Source organism: Botryllus schlosseri, chromosome 3, assembly GCF_051294905.1.
Source record: "Botryllus schlosseri isolate E-star chromosome 3, Bs_hap1, whole genome shotgun sequence".
NCBI lineage: Eukaryota > Metazoa > Chordata > Ascidiacea > Stolidobranchia > Styelidae > Botryllus > Botryllus schlosseri.
In genome coordinates, this window is record NC_137238.1 from 36,420,824 (window position 1) to 36,444,124 (window position 23,301).

The window sequence follows — 23,301 nt, forward strand, 5'->3', positions numbered from 1 at the left end:
TTCATATGTCACACACGCCCGTATAACGTGGCATACTACTATTAAAATACATTATTTTTAATTCGTGAGGTTATAGACTCGCAAGATGCCCGTAAAACAGTTTAGGAACCACATGACAATCAGTACAGAGATAGCCAAAGATTAGAAAGGCGGGCAGCCGTTATGTCCAATCAATATGAACTAAATCTCCTCAAAGTGATTGCATAACGGAATCCGTCTTGGACATTTTGATTTGCGAAATCTTGCATGCCGAGGGAGTGCACACTTATTTAAACCAGAAATGACGAGATCGCCTGTTGCGTTGAGATTTTGAGTGTCGCGGGTGTTGTTAACATAACGGACTTATCGCTGCAATCATTTTTATATGTGTTGGTTTATTCCGAGTATAGTTATTTGGTACCGGTTCGCACAGCAAATAACATTGCCGACTCCTGGTCTTTAAACGTAACAAACCGTGAGATATATTCTAGCTGCAGAATGTGCATAGCAGTGCTGTTATCGCCATTTTGTGTGCGTTTGGGGAGTAATCTGACGTCTTAATCACTCATTGTCGATGACTAGGGGAGATATGGTACCGATGAGACACTGAGACCGAAAATACTTGATAAAATCTGTGATAATCCCATGATTACCCTAGACGACTTTGTCTATAGAATGGCATGCTGGCATAATATTTCCTTACATGCAAAAAACCTGCGACCTTCGACCTGCGTGAGTTATGCCGTCAGTGACAAATGATTTAAGTTTTAGGGGGTGCAAAGTAAATTTAGATCTACCTATACATTTTTGTATATCACCTTCCAGACTAACAAGCTCGCAACAATTTTTGATGTGAATTATAGGACTTGTGCCAGAGTATATAATGGCACATATTTTTTGAATCAATACCATCCTCCGGTGGACTATTTTCAATTCAATTACAATATTTATAGGGTGGGGGACCGATGGTAGCATAGCCAAATCAAGCAAAATAGTTGGACCAACTATCCACTTAAGAACAGAAATACGCCTACATATATAGAGACTGTAAATCATAGTTTCCCGTGGTGTTTTATCGCTATTACGAGGTATTTGAAAGTCAAAGTGTCGATTTTCCGGGAATATGTATGTGGCAATAATTTTGTAGGTTTCGGCGGAAACGAAAACGTGATTTTATCCCAACATTTGAATTGATATAATCTATTTTATTCTTGTATGTGGAGACGAAACATTCTTCATTGGCATGCTGTAGCTTAGATTATAGCACACAACAAAACAAGTTGAAACATTTGAGTTTTCAAGCGTATATGTCTCATATGTCCCGTGGTCGTGTGCCGTTGGACCTATGGGGTGGAGAGCAATGATAAGTACGAACAAAAACGTTTTTAAATATTTTTTGAAAACGAGGATATCAATGTAAATGTTGGCGATAGTTGGAGCCTGTATCAAAGTGTTGAGACAGCAAAAGATCCGTCATTCTCGGCTGAAGATTTGAGGACCAGAGATCATTTTGCAATTTTGGATCCATCGGTACTACATCTCCCCTATACATTATACCAGTATACAGTCGCACTAAAACAGGGGCAGGCAGTTATTTTTCCTGGCGGGCCCAGTGTGAAACAAGAAATATGTTGGCGGGCCGAGACAAAAGTAGTTGTCAATTTTTTTTATACGTCAATTCTCTGATAACAGTGAAAAATCACGCCCCCAGCATTTTCCCATAAAGAAAATATTAAAAGGAGCAACCAGAATTTTTTCAATCTCAACGCATATAGTTTAATAGTATGGAATGCTATCATTGAGAGACCTCTCAAATATGGAATCTCGACTATACATAGAGCAATAAATACAAGCTGGAAGCAAATCGCACGGAGCGCCAAAAAACTTCCGGTTGAACATTTTGTCAAAAAAGCTCATGTACAATGGCAGTACGTAGCCTATACATATTCTAGCGATTCCGGTGTCTAACCCCTTCTATTTCTTGACTTGGGATTGGCTCAATATACTTGACTATAAGCTTAAATAAAAACGATGACGGGCGGGACCGGGTCGTATAGGCCCTAAGCTATTCAAACTTGGCACTTCTTTACTGGTCAAACTATTTTGATCTTCGTGTCGCAGGTGTGCCGACAAGACGAATATTTGGTTGATAAATCACGATAGGAGAGGGTGTTTCTCAGTGCGGGCCCAAAATCGACGTTTCTAACGAGATCTCGTTTTTATCATCTGCTACGTTTGATTACTATATAATTAGTGATCTACATTTGCAGAATATATCTAATAAGGGCCGTTTGTTCGCTCCAATAACACTGGTCAACACATATTATTAGGCAGACAAAGTAAGAGTGGTTTTGGGGGTTCTGAAGGGCACTGATTCCGAATATGACCTTAGTTTTTTGAAATTGGCTCTTGTTGTGGAGATAACCCATGGGGCTCTTTTGACCAAAATCTCCCATTTTCGCGGTAATGACTAGATGTAAAATCGGCTTAGTGGTACTATAAAGTTTAGAAATTCAATTTACTTGTTATTTTTACACACAGAAGACAATATTAAATCGAAATACAGCAACAGCACTATATTTTGGCGTATTAGATTTATCATAGTTACAGACTTTCACGGATATCATGTAGGATACATAAATAAACTCCAGTCATGTATAGAAGTATTTACCTAGATACTCAAATAACGTGGCATTAATTCAATCAGTTTTACGTCAACCACATATTGTAAATTTGAAATAATCAGTTGGAATACAATATTGTTGATATATTTTAAATCGAAAATTTTTTTGTACGATTGTCGCCTGTAAGCTATTTAGTGCAGTTTCTCGAACGGTTCGGGCAACGGTCTGACATAATATGATCAATGGTTCATCTCATCTGCCCTGGTATCTTCCTATTGTTGTTCTGATGTCTTGTTAGAACCTCTCCCCTTGCTAATCAACATGATGATCGGGAAATATATCAAGATGACTGAACAGGAAGTGAACTTTTATGCTCATGATTGTTCTAAGTTTTCGATATGCAGATACGAATTTTCAGACCATCTGCTTGTAGTTGGGTGCTTTGTGATCAGCTAAAAAGTTTTATTGACTACATCTTAGGAGAAATTACATGCTGTGGACTCCTCCTAATGTGAAATTGGAATCTTTCATCGGTATTCGAATATACCAGATACCAGATTTAAGCTTCTTGTTTGATAGGGTTACTAGGCATACCCACTTCGTTGACTCAGTGGAAAATTATCCATTTACCAGTCAAAAGAAATGAGACACGTATAAGTATTGTAGTTAAGCCTTTCAAGGACAAATTTTATAGCTTTATACTCCTCTTTAATCTTGGTAGAATGACCAATTATACAGGATAAGATGAATTTCCGTTTTGAAAAATTACAATTTTTAGGCTTGACAAACTGCTTTTTTTACTAACAAATATTTCGCATCATGCCACGCTAAAATTGATAGAATGACTGAGAATGACATGAGGGTTCTTCATAGTCAATTAGCCATTTATGCGCAGATTAAAATTAGAAAAAACTAAGATTTTCTTCCCACCAAGTGAAATATTTAAGGGTAAATACAGTAATTTTGGGCTTTTTTAGGGGTATAAATATCATCTGACAGAGAGCCAATCTGACAAAACTAATGTGATATTCGTAATCAGCAACCTCAAAAACCCCAGAAACGGCTCTCAGATGTTCTGCCTAAAATTTCTTTTTTCATTTTGTTGACCAGTGTAATCATCAGTGGGACTCGAGACGAGTCGAGTCATTTCCATATTTTGAGAAAATGACTCGAGTCAAGTCAAGTCAAAGAGGTAGAAGTACATCGGTACCGAGAACCACTGTGTGGCATGGAACAAATATGTTGCATGGGACGTTTTGACGCATAGATTTTTCCAAGTGGCGTCTAAGGCCTTATACCAGTAGCATACCGTAGTAGGTCACTAAAACATTTCGGAACTATTTTTTACCTTCTAACGTGTGCAGTTTTGCATCTTTTGTAACATTAGATGGAATTCCTTATGCCTCTGATGCTGTTTTTAATTGCCTCCAACACGTCGCCAATGTGGGCAGTCAACGTACCGTCGTCGAATTTCAAAGGAATTGTCTGTAACCAGTGCCAGCAATGGTGTGAGTATACGGATAATACCACGGGTAAGGCTGACCAGACGGGTCCAGTCGGTAGACACGGGGCCATCGGACCCCCTGGTAGAGTTGGCCCAGTTGGTCCCACGGGCACCAAAGGGGAAATTGACATGACTCTGATCGAGCAAATCATTGATAGAAAAATCAAGGAAGGTGGGATTTCAATCACTTTCATTCGCCTAGAGATGTTTATGAAACCAATTTTATGTTTTCTAGCGCTTCTGTTCAACGTGAATTGCTGTAATGGCACAAAATCGGAATCGGCATCATCTCACAATGACTCTGGAGGTGACTTCTAATCGTATATTCCCGCAGACGGATTCAATGGCTTATTCATATCCTTCAATTTCTAGGTGTTCAAATAATGACCAGGAGTAGTTGCGATGGAGCCAAAATGGATTCAGCATTAGAACGCAATGACTCTGGGGGTGTCTTTAAATTGATCATTCCCGAGGTCGGGGCCAGGAATGTGTTCTGTGACGTAACCGACGATGGTGGAAACTGGACCGTAAGTTGAATACGCGATATTTGCAAAAAATTAGATTAATTTCCGGTTTCATTTTCGGTTCCATAAAAGGTTTTCCAGCGAAGAACGAATGGAAACGTAGATTTCACGTATAGTGGAGAATCGTTTTGCGTAAGCGACTGTAGGATTTCTGGCAATCCAAAAGCTATCTTCCCGAGCGCAGAAATTATTGAATCTGGTCTTGATCGAAAGCTACTGTTGCACCGATTCCGAAAATATACATTAAAATATTGATCAGGCACTGATCCACCTAGAATCTGTCCTCCAAGTCAGAAATATCGGCATTGTTTAGAACAATCGGGTAACCGCAACACAATGACCATAACAATAACCCGTTGCGACTCCCCAATTGTTCGAACAATGCCGATATTTCAGATTTGGAGGACGGATTCTAGGTGGATCAGTGCCTGATAATTATTTTACTTTATATTTTCGGAATCAGTGCAACAGTAGCTTTCGATCAATACCAGATTCGGTAATTTCTGCGCTCGGGAAGATAGCTTTTGGATTGCCAGAAATCCTACAGTCGCTTACGCAAAACAATTCTCCACTCCAGCCCCGGCAAAGCGAAACGAAGCTGCAAAATCGGTCGTTGCCGTTCCATGTTTAATTTCTATAATATAATAGTAGCCTACATCGTATTAGTCTATTGTTACGCCATAAACCGAATGTGGTTGAAGTAGGAGATGGAGATAGACTAGACCAGTGCTCTTCAACCTTTTTCGTCGTGGTACACCCTTTTAAGGTTTAGGGGAGATGTGGTACCGATGGATCAAAAATTGGAAAATGGTCGCTGGCCCCGAAATGTTCAGCCAAAAACAGCAGATCTTTTGCTGGCTCAGCACTTTGATACAAGCTCTACCTATCGCGCACATATACATGAATACCCGTCTTTCCAAAAAATATTTATGGACGTTCAAAATTTGTTGCTCGAACGTGCCATCGGTCCCCACCCGGTGGGTCCAATGACACACGACCCGGGGACCTATGACACATATACCCTAAAAAACTCAAATGTGACTACTTTTCTTGCTCAGTATTATAATCTAAGCTGCTGCAAGCCAAAGAAGAATGTTTGGTCGCAACTGTCAAAAAATAGAATAAATATTAACTGAAATGTTGTCATAAAATCACGTTTCGATTTAGGCTCGAACTTATAAATTTGTGGGTACATACATATTGCCCGAAAATCGACAGTGTGACTTCCAAATACCTCGTTATAGCGATAAAACATCATATCCAATTATTAGATAAAGATTTTCTGTACGTAGGCATGTTTCATTTGTTTCATGATTAGTATGCTTGATTATTTTGCTTGATTTGGCTATTGTATCATCGGTCCCCACCCTACGAATTTTATACATGAATCGAAAAAAAGTCCACTCAAGGAAAGTACTGAAAAAAATAATAGGTGCCATTATATAGCCTGATACAAGCCCTACACTTCACAATAAAAATGATTGCTGGTTTGTTTGTGTTGAAGGTTACAAAGAAAAATGTATATGTCGATCTAAATTTAGTTTAGACCCCCCAAAACAAAAATCATCTGTGAGAGACCCCATAGCTCGCCCACGTCGATTTTTTTTTGTATGTGAGGAAAGATTTTGCCAGCATGCAATTGTAGACAAGTTCACGAACTGTAATCATGGAATTATCATAGAGAATTTTCAAAGTATTTTCGGTCCCAGTGATCCATCGGTACCACATCTCCCCTACTTGAAACTGGTACACCCCTGACCGGATAACTCATTGATTCCGTATAGTAAGCCTAGACCAGGGGTGTTCATTAGGGTTGTTCAAAATTTGGAAAATGTTTGGAATTCTGCGTGTCCATCGCTTATTCTTTAGATTATTGTTAAAAAACAATAATGGGCTTGAAAGAAGCTCCCAGGAAAGCCGCTAACATTTGTCTAAATGCGTTTGAAAGTCGTTGTTGAAGAGTGGGCGGGCAACCGACAGCAGAGGCGGGCAATCACGAAACCACGGTTCTTGATTGGGTAATCGGCTAAGCTTCACTGATTACTGCAACAGCTGACTCGGATTCTGGAGCTTCGCTTTACTAAATTGAAAGTCTGTTTTGCTGAGGTAGAGTCTGTTGGTAGCGGTTGTGGTTCTGTACAAGCGCGTTGTGTGTTGATGAGTCATTAGTAGTACTGTAACACGTGTTCTTTGAATGCTTCACAGTCGATAGCAGTAGTTTATGCTTTGGAGCAACAATAGTGCAGTCATGGCAGAGGCAAAGCGGTGAAAGATTGCACACATGCCGCAGCGAAGAACAAGATCCAAATCTGAGCAGTACTTGGTCGGATATACTTGCGATTACATCTGTGGCTCGAGATTACCTACTATACGAGAAGTATTGAGTTACTTGCTGCATCTGAAAGAGCATTGTCCTCAGTCAACCCCTACTCATGAACTATGTACTGTGGTGGTGGATGATGTAATGACAGTGTGGAAAATGGCGAGAATTGCGACAATGCAGAAATCATGTGGTGCGATCACTTCAAAACCTGCACGAAAGATGGCGTGATCTGAAGAAGAATCCGAAACAGGAAAGTGATCCCAAGGGTAAGAGGAGAAAATTCACTGATGATTTGGACAAGCTGTGGGATATTGGAAGTAGAGATGCCATAACAACAATAAAAAATGACATTTATCTATCACATTAAAGAAAGCTTGAAGACATTGCATTTTATGAAGATCAACGGCAATCTCGCCAGTCAATAATGTTGGGAAGAGACAAAATTCTGGCTAAAGACCTCAAAAAGAAAATAGCAGCCATTGCAGATCAAACTGTTGAAAACGTTTCACACGACTCAAGTTGTGACTATGTTGTTGTAGCATCATCGTCATCTTCAAAAGAGGGTGACAGTTTGAGTTCAAGTTCTGACTATGATGCTGATGTTGGACTTGGCACCTCGACCCAATCCATTAAACTGATGGCACCTAAAAATATTATGAAAAATACGCATGTTTCCCAAGCTCTGGATCGATTGCAAGTAACTGACAACGATGCAACGATGCTGATGGGAGCATTTATTAAGGCTTGTGGAGGAGATATAGCCATGTTCTCCCTGTCAAGATCTTCAACGAAGAGAGCCAGGGAAACAAATCGCCTTTCACAAAAGCTTTTAAAGCATGACTGGTATATCGTATATCGTGGAGGAAACCGCTGTATATGCCTTGTTTTCGCCGAGTGAAAGCAATGAAACCCGAGAAAATATGGCAAAGACGCTCCTACAGGTAGAGCGAACTTCAAGTTTCAGGAGAGGCCCGCCCTCGTTGAATGCAACTGTACGCATCAACAAGGACACTACTTTGTCTGATTTTATTGGGCCACAGTCGTGGTACATATTTGATGTTTTTGAATGCTCTGGGGCGTGGCTAGCTCAACCGGTTGATGTTTGGCACTTATCAGATTCCTACACCAGAATGAGCTCCTACATCAGTTCTGTCAAAGTCGTTAATGATGCCGCAGAACGAGGTGTAAAGCTAAGCACAGACTATGCTGCAATCTTGACTGACAATGAACAACAAAGAGACAGTCTGCTTCAAGCTGTGGAACAGCATAGGAAGACAGTTGGAGACAGCAGGAAGTCAACTCTAATCAAAAGCCTGTAATCTGCAACTTGTGCCTGACAATGCAACACTGATCTGCAACGTACTTTTTTAATGTCTTTTGTAAATAGTGCTTTTCGTTCGCCTTCATTCAATTGTGAATAAAAAGTGTAATATGCGTTTGTTTATGGGTGAGACGTCGACCAGTCATAACAAGTGCTACTGAGATGTTGACTCCTGATGGTAAATTTTTGAGTTTCACTCACTGTCAGTAACTTTTGGAAAGGTAGCAATGTGCATGCATCTAGTTTATTCGTATATCAACTAGCGAGAGCACCTGTGCAATACATAGCACTTTCTGCAGGTAGATATTAACTTAGGCGGTTGCGATGTTGTACTATGGACTCTTGGTGACAACATTAACAAAGGCAATATATCATGTCTGTAATGCCACCAACAGAAACGACTGCACAACAGCACGCAAAAATCGTTACCAGCAGTGTTCACAAAGTCGGTCTTTCAGCCAATCATTAGCTTATTATTACCGGCTTCAACCAATCAGGATTAATGGCTTCTCTTTGCCCGCCCACTTCATCGATTCCCCGCTCACTCGCCGACGGCTACTTTCAAACGCATTTAGACAAATGTTAGCGGCTTTCCTGCGAGCTTCTTTCAAGCCCATTATTGTTTTTTAACAATAATCTACAGAATAAGCGATGGACACGCAGAATTCCAAACATTTTCCAAATTTTGAACAACCCTAGTGTTCATCCTCCTTGTTATTCACAGCCGTGCTTCGATTCCTTACATAGCATACTACCGCATTCCGGCGTAGAGTCGTAATGGCCCATCTGGACGTCATATAATCAGGACTCTAACTGCCGCACACCAAACCCGTCGATTGGGGGGGGGGAGCTCGAAGGGGTCCCAAAATTATTTCTTGAATAAACATAAATTATGTAGTATATTTTTAAAAATTTGTTCAACTTCATTCACTTTTTTTCGCCCTACGCTCGATTTAATGTCAAATTTCTTGATTATTGGGTAGCTTTCCCCAAGAAAAAATATGCAAGATTAATAGCTATGGGCATTTCGGTGTCGGCCATTACCGCGCCACGACGCTCCAAGACATATGAAGTTTTAGGCCATGTAACAAAAATGCGATCCTAGAAGTGTGCCAGAATGATCGGCAGCGAGAAAACATTGGTCAAAAAAGACCGCCCTCGTGGTGGCTGAAAACCCCGAGGGGACCAAGGGGCCCGGGCGAATTATTTTTATTTACGGGCCCTACATTTTCCAAAACATTTCATTTTGATTGTAAATCTTAAAGTAAATCTGATTACCTGGGCAGAGAGAGAGAATAATAAAATTTATAACAATATGTATGCAATTTCTGATATTATTGACGGATTCAATCATACGAATAATAGAACATTTCACGCCTCGCACGATCTTACGCTATAAACTAGCCCACTAACGTGTATAACAAATTTCGCTGACAAAGTATCGGTTAAAACGTAGACCGTGATGAGAGGTCTACTGTTTGGTTTATGATGCTATGGGAGCCCAGGACCAACGTTATTTTAGGGGGTGGGGGGGCTGACGAAGTGCTTTTTTGGCCCTGCATATACTCATGTTAAATTGGCTACTGGCAACGTCACACCGCGGAGAGCGCTTGTGGTGTTCTGCGCCATCACTGATTTCTTGAGGTATACCTTGCTTATAGAAGTTTTTAATTGTAACAGTAGTCGCGCGGGCGTTAAAAACTTTTAGATGTGGAAAATTTATTTCGTCTATAATATGGGTAGTTTCATTTATTACTGTCAACTATTTATCCATTCTTGGCACATGTGAATGATTAAGCGATGGAGCTGATGGAGGAGGTGCAGGCATACACGCATACGAATCCGTCTTGGTATTTCGTTATGGGGAGCATCATTTTCCTTTACGGTTAGCATTTGTTCGGTGGGACTCAGATTACACTACACATAAAATACGAAAAATCCTGGTCCCCTGAATCGCGCAAGCGTGAATAAAATTTTAAAGTTTAAAATCTCTCAAAGATTTGAGAACCTAGTCGTCAATTGAAATTTCATATAAACAGACGCCAAAACACGCTCTAATTTAATTAATATGTTTTGCATAAATATTGTTTAACGACAGTAGTATAGTATATCGCTCGTGAGGTGGGTGGGGCTCTTATGGGCGCGGTCGCATGCTAACGAGAAACCGGGGGTGGCATGCTAACGTTTTCAGGTATAGGCTCCGGTCGCATGATAGCGTTACAGAGATAGGGATCGGTCGCATGCTAACGTTTTCGGGTATAGGTGGCGGCGCCATGCTAACGTGAAAACTCGTGGTGGCATGCTAATGTTCTTGGTATACGTGCGGCGGCATGCTAACGTTCCAGTTATAGGGAGATGAAGTGGTGTTTCGACCCCTCTCGGCGGCATGGTAACGTGAAAACCGGGGGGTGGCATGCTAATGTTTTTAGGTATACGTGCGGCGACATGCTAACGTTCCAGTTATAGGGTGATGAAGTGGTGTTTCGCCCCCTCTCGGTGGCATGATAGCGTTACGGAGATAGGGATCGGTCGCATGCTAACGTTGTTGGTATAGACATCTCTCGCGTGGTGTTGAATATGTACGAGTCACCAACAATAACCGCGCAGACGGAAACGTGGCTTGTTGTGCAAGAGGATTACGCAGCGCGTGCGACCTATATTTCGAATGACCTGCGCGCTGAATTGTTTCCCGGCCAACCGCGTGCTACTATCGATTATTACACTAGTCCAGTCAGTGCGAAATAGTTTGCTAAATCTAGGAATCAGTCGCATGGTGTTACTTTAGTAATTAGTTTACCACAGAGCCGGCGTAGACGGTGATTCGAATATCAGCAATAACCACGCTCACAAACTAACAATTCGAAAAGGTGTGAAATAGTTTGCTAAATCTGTCGCATGGTAATGTTTTGGTAATTAGTTTGTCACAGAGCCGGCGTAGACGGCGTTTCGAATACCAACAATAACCACGCTCACAAACTAACACTTCAAATAGGTGTGAAATATATTACAAACCCCATGATCGCCCACAAGATAACACCTAAGACATAGCCATTTTTCGCGTCCAGCCATTACTTACATCCCAATCGCCACAGTTTAATATGTCGATGGCTTTTACTATCAAGTAATAAGTAATGAATAACAGAACCGGCGCAGACTGTGATTCGAAAACCAACAATTTGGCACTTGCACGAGATCGCTATATGTTTTGACACTTCGGAAGAGTGGTTGACTTTAGTTGCGTGATACAAACCATGATAATATTCAATCAATGTGTTAACTTGTCAACTTGAAATGAAACTCACTATACACAAATCAAGTTGATTCGTATTTGAATGTGTTGATTCGACACAACTCAAATCCTTTGAGAAATCCTTTTAACACGATCTATCGAATCAAACGTAACCTGAATATTACTGACGCTAACATTCGGCCGCATCGGATTATTCGCACATTCCGCGCTGCTGTTTTCACGCCTATATAGTCAATACCAACTAACTCAATGAGAATCAAGAATCGCAAGTATGCACATACAATCGTTGTATTTATTACTGGGAAATCAAACGCTTAACAAAAACACGCAACTAATCATTTGCCAACTCTAACATTACCAAAAAATGCAGGTATTGTTGATTGAAAATCCGTGAGTCCTTATTATTAATAATGTTATAGTGTGGTGTCGGAATCCATTCGCGGGATGTACTAAAGGTAAATCCAAATAATCCAGAATGAAATATTTGGACTTTGACATAGTGTGAATTGAAATATGTTTGACAAACATGACTACCAACTTTCACCCAGTCACATTTCGAGATTATACGCACGTTGATTTGAAACAAGTAATGAAACATTACAACTCTATTCGCGACCTGTCTTTACGTTTGTCAAAGAGAGTTTCAGTAATTACTATCGCGATATTTTAATGTGTTGCTACACACAATCGAGTCAGTCAATGAAACACCACCGGTTGTAAATATTTCTAACTTGACAACCACTTGTGCATACCGCGATCGAGTTGTGACGCGATGAGTTAAATCGGAATATTTCAATCTATTAGTCGAAACCTTGAACAAGCTATCAGGTTATTTTTTGTTGCAATTGAGTGAACGGAAATAGTATAACGTCTCGATCTTTTAACATCTTACCACACCCCAAAGAGTCAAATCCGAAAACCTTGTCAAGTAAATCCGTTGGTAATTTACAACTCAAGCAGTATCCGTATGAAAAGTAAACAAGATTACGCGAGTAATCGCTACAGTCTAAAATCCATAACAAGTTCGGTTGTAATCATATGCCGCCAACTCGTCTTTTTTGTTCAACTGTAAAAGTCGTTACTATGCGTTATATTTTGTAAGACAAAAGTAATTTCTACTCGGTGCAGGTGACTTGAGATTAACATACTATGTTTAAGTGTACGAGATTTGAAAGTCTGATCAACGTAGTTGGGAATTCATTTCTTACAATCGAACGCAGGCGTTATATTAAAAATTATCATGATGTAAACATAAGGATTGACACATTGATTTGACATATGAGATTTTGTAACGGTCTATCATGACTTAATTAGTAAATTATTCACGATAATTAGACCCGGTGTTGTGGTAAAGATTATTATGACAGCAACAAACTTTTCACTACCACGGTTATTACCATATTGAGTTATAAAACTATTCGTGTATGAAATGTTCTTGATTGGCAAATTATTCCACCTTGGTACAAATCACTCTGCGTATCGCGGATGTCAGAAAATATTTTACAAATGTAATTGTTTCCAGTTACCGAGACTAAAGATGAAACAACAATTTCGTTTACTGATTAACAACCGGCGCAATACTTCATTGTCGGAATCTGCGACTAAGAACTGAAACACATACCCGCATTACCCCGGTGTCAAGATGTGTGAATTGACATACCGCCGCTTGATTAATGCTTAATCCGTTCGCACCATTTCCAACACACTTTGATCATTACAAAAACAAATTGGAATATGTTTGCTAGACACCTCCTATTCAACTAGGCTTGAGTAATACAGAAAACTCTTAACATTAATAAAATCGAAACATATGCTTCACTGAATACTACAAAATGTGGTTGCATTGATGTTCAATGTTTTATAGTAGTGATCATAAATTATCATTTGAATCTTCTAAAATTGTAATCATAAAACCAAACCACAGGAAGTCATCAAAAGCATATTGCAGGATGTTTGCTCAATGCATCCTAGTTTGGTAAACTGGAATTATTTGTAGAACGAACACCATCAAAGAAAAACACGCAACCACTAACACGATTCCTAGTTGAGATTGAACTCCTAGTCATTTTCTACGCGTGCACAACTTAGGTTCGTTTTTCTGGACACAAGACCTAAAATCTTTGAGTTGTCAAAACGACACACATATTTGTAAATATCACTTACTTGGTTAAAGCTAATGCATCGACGGTAACAACCGACACGGATCATTACTATTTATTTCATAATCATTTCAACAAAATTACACACACTGTACATTGTTGCTTATTGCGTGACACGAGAATAAATCAGATCACAACGAACTCAAGGTGTATTTTACTCACTCGTCGCATTATGGATATTGACCAACATCGTTTCAACGGCGTGCATCGTTTTGCCGAATACGAAATATGTTAGTGTAGCAAACGTTGTAGCGTAACAGAAAACTATTTTCACTTTCTTGACTTTTGAAAACGATACACGCGCATTTTGTTAGTATCAAGTTACTTATATGATACGACTGATAATCCCCGCGACTCGTACAAAAGTATGAAAGAGATTTACATTACACAAAGTACTCGACCTTACTCGATATTTTCGGTACTACAAAACTAAAGAATGATTGCCTACGCTTTCAAAGTGAAGAATGCTTAGTTAGACTCTACAAACTGTTTTGACGTCGCAAGTGTTTTTTGACACGAATGATCCAACGTAGCTTATTATTCACATAGTTCGATACAGTACTAGTACTTACAGAAATATCAGAGTTGTTTACACAAAAGTTTGTATATGTACAATATGTGAATACCATGCGTAAGTCCTGCACAACCGCGGTATCTATCCTAGTTTAGTCAACACACATTTATTACACCGGGTCACATAAACTCTCGTAGAAGATAAGCATAGTCACTACTCGAGGGTTCTGGCAATGTCATAGCAATAAACCAGTTACTCCAACAACAGAGTAGAGTACCTATGTTTTCTAGTCACAGTCCTTAAATCTTACACACAAAACAACCAACTTTGCAAACGAAAAGTGCTGAGTCATCACATGATTGCCGGCACAACAAAACGACTAGTCGATGGAGCCGTAATAAAAATGTTCCTAACCCTTAGCACACCAGTGACAAATCGTGCAATGGATATGTTTTGTCGAGTTGTTGTTGAGCGTCAAGTCTTCGTGTTGAACCGTACATTTGAACAGCACAACCACGATCCAATTGTAACCACGAATCTATTTTCATTTTGACACAAACTGTCGCGTACAGAAAAATAAATTTTCTTTCCTCAACACATACTTGTATCCAATCACTTTCGTCAAACACACAACTCAATAAAATTGTTTACTTTCTACAACATCAAAACCCCGATTTAGTTGTACATGTAGTTGAGAAATATTTTTAATAATCCATATCACAATCGTTGACTTCCGTTTACGGTGTTAGTGTGTGAGTCATACCCGGAGACTTGTATCAAAATTGGTTCGAATTGACTAAATACAACGAGGGTTAAAATACTTCGAGTCGATGCATAAGTGGTCTCCGTTGTGGTTTTAATCGAAGCATACAGAATGGTCTTACTGTAGGCTCTTCTCTTGTGTTCAGCAACTGAGTGGTCGAAATGCATGCATTCAAATTTGAACAACGATCTTGTTTAGTCACACGAAAAATATGTTCACTATCGCGATACTCTACACAGAGCGTGCAAATCCTTTTCACACTCGTAATAGTATACCAACGGCTACCGAAGACAACGTTTAACAATACCAACGACACTAAACATACGATACCTACCCAAGTAAAATTACCATTTTCACCTGGAGGTCAACCGTTACCTGAGTAAAAATACCATTGTCCTTTGGAGATTTATCGTTTACTCAGAGTAACAATACATTTTCACTTGGGGGTCCATCGTTTCCTAGAGTAACAAACTCCTATTCCTTTGAAAATCTATTTTTCCCTGGGTAACAAACCCCTTTTCACTTGGAAATATATTTTTTCCCTGGGTAACAAACCTTTTTCACTTGGAAATAAATTTTTTTCCTGAGCAACAAACCATTTTCACTTGGAAATATATTTTTTCCCTAAGCTACAAACCATTTTCACTTGGTTGTCCGTCGTTTACCTGAGTAAAAATATCATTTTCCTTTGGAGATCTGGCGTTTACCCAGTGTAACAATACATTGTCACTTGGCCATCTAGCTTTTCCTAGAGTAACAAAACCATTTTCATTTCGAAATCTGACAAACACACCTGACAATTTGGTATTTGTTGTATTGACGACAGTTTGAAATAGATTACAACGAACAGTGACAAAATATACACCAACAACGACTCCGATACATCTGTCTAATCAAATATTCACTTGCTCTGATGCATCCCATCAAAATCATTGGTTACTCACATACAATAACAATGTGTTGTTGTACATCGACATGTATGTTTTCGGAATTGGTGAATAAAGGGGTTTCCGATATGTCCGTGATGTCCGGGTTCGTGCTTTGGATTTTCCATAGTAAAAATGTCTGAATAAAACACCTCCTTGACTTTGGTAACTGGTTGATACACGGATAATGGCGTTTGGAAAACGGATGAATTTATGTTCCCCATCGCGCTAACAACTCCGGGTTACTTGTGAGTTTCCTCAGATCTGTTTACTATATTGTGTCTTTACTGGTCAATACATGTCGCTCCAGTCAGCTGAAACCGGATCACTAGTATGAGAAAGTGTGTGGACCGGATCCGGATATTCACTCCATGAACCAACGACCAATATTCAAGTAAACATGTTACAGACCGTGTTTTGTCTCCATGAAAAATACCAATGCATACACCATCACATCAAGTACGTCACGATTGTTCATACATACCAAGTATTCGCTTAAACGAGGTGTACATACAATGTGTCGGTGTACAAACATCATGGAAAACAAATTCATGTTCTCAAGTCTCATCATGCGACGACTCTGTACATTCAATGTGGGCATAGATGATCATAGATGGTCTAGTTCAGTGTTTCCCAACCTTTTTTCACCCTCTTACCACTTCGAGGTTTTATGCAGTGCTCGCGTACCACCTACATAAGTTACGCGCGCCATAGGCTGTCAGAAATGTTCCCACCATTTATGACGTCATAATCACGTATTTGACCTAAGTGGGTATAATAACTATGGCGATTGTTTTTAACTAATAAATGGAGGATTTTGACCTAAAAAGACTTAATTTTGACCAAATTTTGACCTCACGTTTGCAAATTAGGTGTTTTCGCGCATGATGTTAAAATTGTACTACTTATATTCATTTCTGGATGGGAGTCTATGTCCTTACGAAGTAGTTTGGCATGAAAAAGTGTCTTTGACTTGAAAACTGACAAATATTTACATGATAAAACTTTATTTAAACGATATCTGGCCCTATGAAGAATTTCAGTAGTTGCACCACTTATGGTAGAGGTAATTAAAACTAGCCGTAGTACAACAAAAGATACCTTCCTACATTCTGGGGTAGAAAGTGTCTGTCCTTAGTAAGTAGCTTGCCAAGAATGGAGAAAGAACGTTCAACAGCAGCAGTTGTTAGCTGACAACACTGAAGTTGTGCGTACACTGCTGGTGACACACCGTGCTGCTTAATTATGACAATGCTTTCCACATCAAAATTTTTCATAATGTGCTTCTTGATATAAGAACCATGCAATGCCCAAGCAGTCTTGCTTCAGTTAGGATATTGCGGTGCGTTGACCATAACACCATTTCAAATGTCAAACTATTTTTTTTTCGTTTGACCGTTTATGATTCACGATGAGCAGAGAATGACATGTCAAAAAATCGCCCAAGTAATAACAAATTCTATTAAACTAGGCATTATCAGCCAGGGTTGATGGGATGCATGGAATTGTTTTTTCACTAGTCAAAATACTTTGAACTACCTTCGGTCGATAAAAAACAGAATCTACTGGCGTACCACCTGGAAGACCTTCGCGTACCACTAGTGGTACGCGTACCACAGGTTGGGAACCACTGGTCTAGTTGATCCAGCTACGTATTGAAACGGTGCACCCACGCAGACCACTGAGAAAACGTTGTCGTTACCTGACTATATCCACGAGTAAATATGGGACTACGCGTAACGTTCCATAGATTCCTCTGGCCCCACACCTTGGTTTTACGACACAGACAAGATGCAGCCGTGGAAATATTGAAAATGAAAAACGATACCTTGGTGACATTTGATTTGGATTTTACACCTGATGAACCATACACTCGATTGGTACATTGGGATGACAACTCTATCGTCGAGGTCGAGGGAAAAGAAGTGTACAGATTTGTTGGTGTTGTGGATATTCAGCGAAAATCAGGGTATATGGTTGTGTATGGTTCGCATATTTGACTGAGAATATATCGGTATGTATAATGCACTGTCCATTGTATCATGCCGTGTGTCATCTATGCCCACATTGAATGTACAGAGTCGTCGCATGATGAGACTTGAGAACATGAATTTGTTTTCCATGATGTTTGTACACCGACACATTGTATGTGCACCTCGTTTACGCGAATACTTGGTATGTATGAACAATCGTGACGTATTTGATGTGATGGTGTATGCATTGGTATTTTTCATGGAGACAAAACACGGTCTGTAACATGTTTACTTGAATATTGGTCGTTGGTTCATGAGTGAATATCCGGATCCGGTCCACACACTTTCTCATATTAGTGATCCGGTTTCAGCTGACTGGAGCGACATGTATTGACCAGTAAAGACACAATATAGTAGACAGATCTGAGGAAACTCACAAGTAACCCGGAGTTGTTAGCGCGATGGGGAACATAAATTCATCCGTTTTCCAAACGCCATTATCCGTGTATCAACCAGTTACCAAAGTCAAGGAGGTGTTTTATTCAGACATTTTGACTCTGGAAAATCCAAAGCACGAACCCGGACATCACGGACATATCGGAAACCTCTTTATTCACCAATTCCGAAAACATACATGTCGATGTACAACAACACATTGTTATTGTATGTGAGTAACCAATGATTTTGATGGGATGCATCAGAGCAAGTGAATATTTGATTAGACAAATGTATCGGAGTCGTTGTTGGTGTATATTTTGTCACTGTTCGTTGTAATCTATTTCAAACTGTCGTCAATCCAACAAATACCAAATTGTCAGGTGTGTTTTATGATTACAATTACTTTAGAAGATTCAAATGATAATTTATGATCACTACTTTGAGCAACAATACAAACACATTTTGTAGATTTCGGTGTAGCGCCTATTGCGCTTTTGTCAATGCTATGAGTTTTGCGTATACTCAAGTCTAGTAGAATAAGATGGTCCAGTAAAGATATTCCAAATTGCTTCTGTGTTGATCAAAGTCTTGAAGTGTAAATCTGTAGATTTCACAATGTCTTAGAGAGTGCGAACGGAATTATGTATTAATCGCGCGCTTCAAACGGTACTCGATACCAAAGTGATATTTTCACACTCTGTAAGTTGTGTATGTTTCAATGCGCTGTCACAAATCCCGACAATAAATCGTATCAATTGCTGGATGTGTCATTGTGATATACTGACTCTACACTTAGTCGTTTCAATTACCCGTTGCGAATCGGGATAATAAAGCATTTTGTATCGGATGTTCAATGTATGAATAATGGAATTATTACATCTTTAGCGCTGTTTATCGCAAACGATAGATTTTAATAATTGTACTGGTTGTTGAATGTAATAATACCGATATTGTTGTTTCATTTTTAGTCTTGGTTACTGGAAACAATAACATTTGTAAAATATTTCCTGATATCCGCGATACGCAGAGTGATTTTTACCAAGGTGGAGTAATTTTCCTATCAAGAACATTTCAGGCACGTATAGTTTTACAACTTAATATGTTAATAACATTGGTACTGAAAAGTTTGTCGCTGTCATAATAACCTTTACCACAACACCGGACCTAATTAACGCGAATAATTTAGTAATCAAGTCATGATCAACTATTACAAAATCTCATATGTCAAATCAATGTGTCAGGCCTGATGTTTACATCATGATAATTTTTAATATAACGCCTGCGTTCGATTGTAAGAAATGAATTCCCAACTACGTTGATCAGACTTTCAAATCTCGTATACTCAAACATATTATGTTAATCTCAAGTCGCCTGTATCGAGGATTAATTACTTTTGTCTTACAAAATATATCGAGTAATAATTACTTTGTCTTGCAGAATATACCGCCTAGTAATTCCTCTACCTTACAGAATAGTAACGACATTTAAAGTTTAATAAAAAGACGCGTCGTAGGGATATCAATACAACCGAGCTTGTTATGGATTTTAGGTTTTAGTGATTGTATGGACTCGTGTATGCTTGGCTGTTTTTCATACTGATACTGTTTGAGTTGATTGGGTGAGTTACAAACGGATTTACTTGACAAGGTTTTCGTATTTGACTATTTGGAGTATGGTAAGATGGTAAGATGTCGAGACGTAATACTATTTCCGTTAACTCAATTGCAACAAAAATAACCAGATAGCTTGTTCAAGGTTTCGACAAATAGATTGAAATATTCCGATTTAACTCGTCGCTTCGCAACTAGATCGCGGTATGCGCAAGTGGTTGTCAAGTAAGAAATATTTACAACAGGTGCTATTTCATTGATTGACTTGATTGTGTGTAGTAACACATTAAAATATCGCGATAGCATAGTGAAATTATTTACTGAAACTCTATTTGACAAACGGAAAACTCAGTCGTGAATAGAGTTGTAAGGTTTCATTACTTGTTTCAAATCAATATGCGTATGATCCCTAAATATGACTGGGTTGAAAGTTGGTAGTCATGTTTGTTAATCTATTTCAATTCAGACTATATCAAAGTCCAAATATTTCATTTTGGATTATCTGAATTTACCTTTAGCACATCCCGCGAATGGATTCCGACACCGCACTATAACATTTTTGATAATAAGGACTCAAGGATTTTCAATCAACAATGCCTGAATTTTTTGGTAATGTTAGAGTTGCAAATGATTAGTTGCGTGTTTTTGTTAAGCGTTTGATTTCTCAGTATTGAATATAATTATTGTATGCGCATACTTGTGATTCTTGATTCTCATTGAGCTAGTTGGTGTTGATTCTATAGGTGTGAAAACAGCGGCGCGGAATGTGTGAATAATCCGACGCGGCCGAATGTTGGCGTCAGTAATATTCAGGTTACGTTCGATTTAGCAGATCGCGTTGAAAGGATTTCTCAAAGGATTAGAGTTGGGCCGAATCAACACATTCAAATACGAATCAACTTGATTTGTGTAGTGGGTTTCATTTCAAGTTGACAAATTAACACATTGAATAAATATTTTCATTGATCTTATCACGCAACTAAGGTCAACCACTGTTCCGAAGTGTCAAAACATATAGCGATCGCGTGCTAGTGCCAAATTGTTGGTTTTCGAATCACCGTCTGCGCCGGTTCTGTGACTAACTAACAGAGGTGGTCAAAGTAGTCAAGAAAGCTACTCAAGTAGAAGTAGAAGTAGCGACGAAAAAATCTACTCAAGTACAAGTAGAAGTACTTCTTTCATGAGCAACCTAAAACTACTTGAAGTAGAAGTAGAATTGACTGACTTTAAAAGTACTCAAGTAAGTAGTTGTGAAAACGATCCTGATTGGATGGATTATAAAAAGGTGCAAATTGAGCTATGTGATAGGTGACGAGCTTGATTCATATTGATGCATACCAGCAGGTATCCAATTTTCGATAGCATAAGCATTCGTTCACATCATGGGCTGAAAATGATAGTATTGATAAGGAAATGCGATACTACTCCTCTGTTTTCTCGAACAACGCGTCATGGAAAATAGCATGGTATGGCGCCATCCCCCTATAAGGCCCGTAGTTTAGTCGAAGAGCAATATGGAGAAGTTGTATAGGATACGGTGTAAACAGTTTGCGCGATTAGTAAACGTAAATAAAAAATATGGTGGACCGTAAAAATGCCATATTGTGTAGCTTTATTTCCAGAAATTGAAGGCATTACTGCACTTGCTTTTATAATTCAACATGTATGTTATTCGGACAAAAGAACTGATATTAATTATAACCCAAAGTATATGATACTGGGAATTGAAAGTGAAATATAAATACTACTTCTAAAAGCAGAATATGTATTTCATGTTTTTAGTCCAGAAAGTTTCAAAGGTGGTATGCTAAAACAGCTCTAAAACTAAAAAAAGTCAAAGTCCACTCTTCCAGATTAGGACACGCCATGGACATATATATGCTAGATTACGATATGACAAGAAAATGCTAGATTGCGAAACATCAGTTTCAAACGTTATGATGAGCCATATATACTGCGATGAATTATTTTATATGGGTGAAGGGCGACAATGTGGTGTGAACGGAACCACGCCAACCCGCCGCCTAAATTATATTCACCGATACTTTCGTGAAATCATACTGGTCACTCCGTATCCACTGCGCGCGAAGCGCGACGAAAATTCTGTGCTTTACTAAACTTTTATGAAAAGTAAATGTTAATACTCCGTGAAAACAGTTCCGAAATTCCTCAGGCTATCTTCCTGATTGGAAGATTGAACTACTTCTACTTGACAAACTGTAAATAGCGAAAAGTAAGTAAGTAGATCACAAAATATTAAGAAGTAGAAGTAGAAGTAGCGAAAATCAGATCTACTTGAGTAAGTACCAGAAGTAGAGGAAAACTACTTGAGTACTTCGAAAAAGTATAAGTACTTCGTTACTGACCACCTCTGCAAACTAATTACCGAAATATTACCTTGTGAGCGATCGGTATGTCTGTAACACCAAGTCGCGAGCGATGGTTATGTCTTAGGTGTTACCTTGTGAGCGATCGCGGGATTTGTAACCTATTTCACACCTTTTTAAAGTGTTAGTTTGTGAGCGTGGTTATTTTTGGTATTCGAACCGCCGTCTGCGCCGGCTCTCTGGTAAACTAATTACCAAAATATAACCTTGCAAGTGATTCCTAGATTCAGCAAACTATTTCACACCTTTTTCGCTGAAAGTACGACTTGCCGACGCAGTCTATACCCGGAAGTACGAATCACCACCGCATCCATAAGAATAATGATATATCATTGTCGCACTCACCGTAAACGATGGGATTACCTCAAATCGGTGATATATAATAATTTGGGATATACACATCAACTGAGGACCAATCACGTGACTATTAACTTGATACATATTCAACACCGTGCGAGAGATGCCTATACCCGAAAGGGCGATTCACGGCCGCACCCATAAGAACACATAGCGAGTCACCAGAGACTACGTATGAATACATGACAGGCGAATCACCACCACAGCCTATATCAAAAAAGGCGAATCACCACCACGAGTTTTCACGGCGAATCACCGCCACGAGCTATACCTGAAAAGGCGAATCATGACCGCACCCATAAGAACACATGGCTAATCACCGCCGAGAGGGGGTCTAAAAAGGCGAGTCACCACCACGAGTTTCCAGGCGAATCACCGCCGCACCCATAAGCGCCCCACGCACCTCACGACCGATCTATACTACTACTAACGGCTGCATGCGACCGTATGTCTGCAGGTGCTGGCCTGTTGAAATACGGATGAACAATGCTGCAACGTATTTGAAATGCTAAATACTAATCAGATCTCGAGGATACGGACCACCAGCTAGCACAGTGGTTCTCAAACTAGATCCCCTCGAGACACCCTGGCTACGCCACTGTAATGATGTATACTGCGTTATTTATAAGGAGCTCACAGAAAGTACCAA

General features: G+C 39.4%; 3 protein-coding genes across 4 annotated transcripts in view; all 3 read left to right on the top strand.

Annotated features, from left to right (window-relative positions):
- Positions 1-23,301, top strand: part of LOC145436463 (putative mitochondrial import inner membrane translocase subunit Tim8 A-B) — a 246,314-nt gene that overhangs the window by 54,039 nt on the left and 168,974 nt on the right. The gene's annotated exons all lie outside the window — the stretch shown is intronic.
- LOC145436450 (microfibril-associated glycoprotein 4-like) overlaps positions 1-23,301 on the top strand; it is a 75,717-nt gene that overhangs the window by 48,945 nt on the left and 3,471 nt on the right. The window lies entirely within an intron of this gene.
- Positions 3,860-9,053, top strand: LOC145435429 (uncharacterized). The gene is made up of 5 exons (XM_080312707.1): positions 3,860-4,279; positions 4,343-4,414; positions 4,480-4,634; positions 4,704-4,763; positions 9,000-9,053. Exons 1-5 carry the CDS (start codon positions 3,991-3,993, stop codon positions 9,051-9,053), a joined length of 630 nt encoding a protein of 209 aa, XP_080168833.1. The 5' UTR covers positions 3,860-3,990.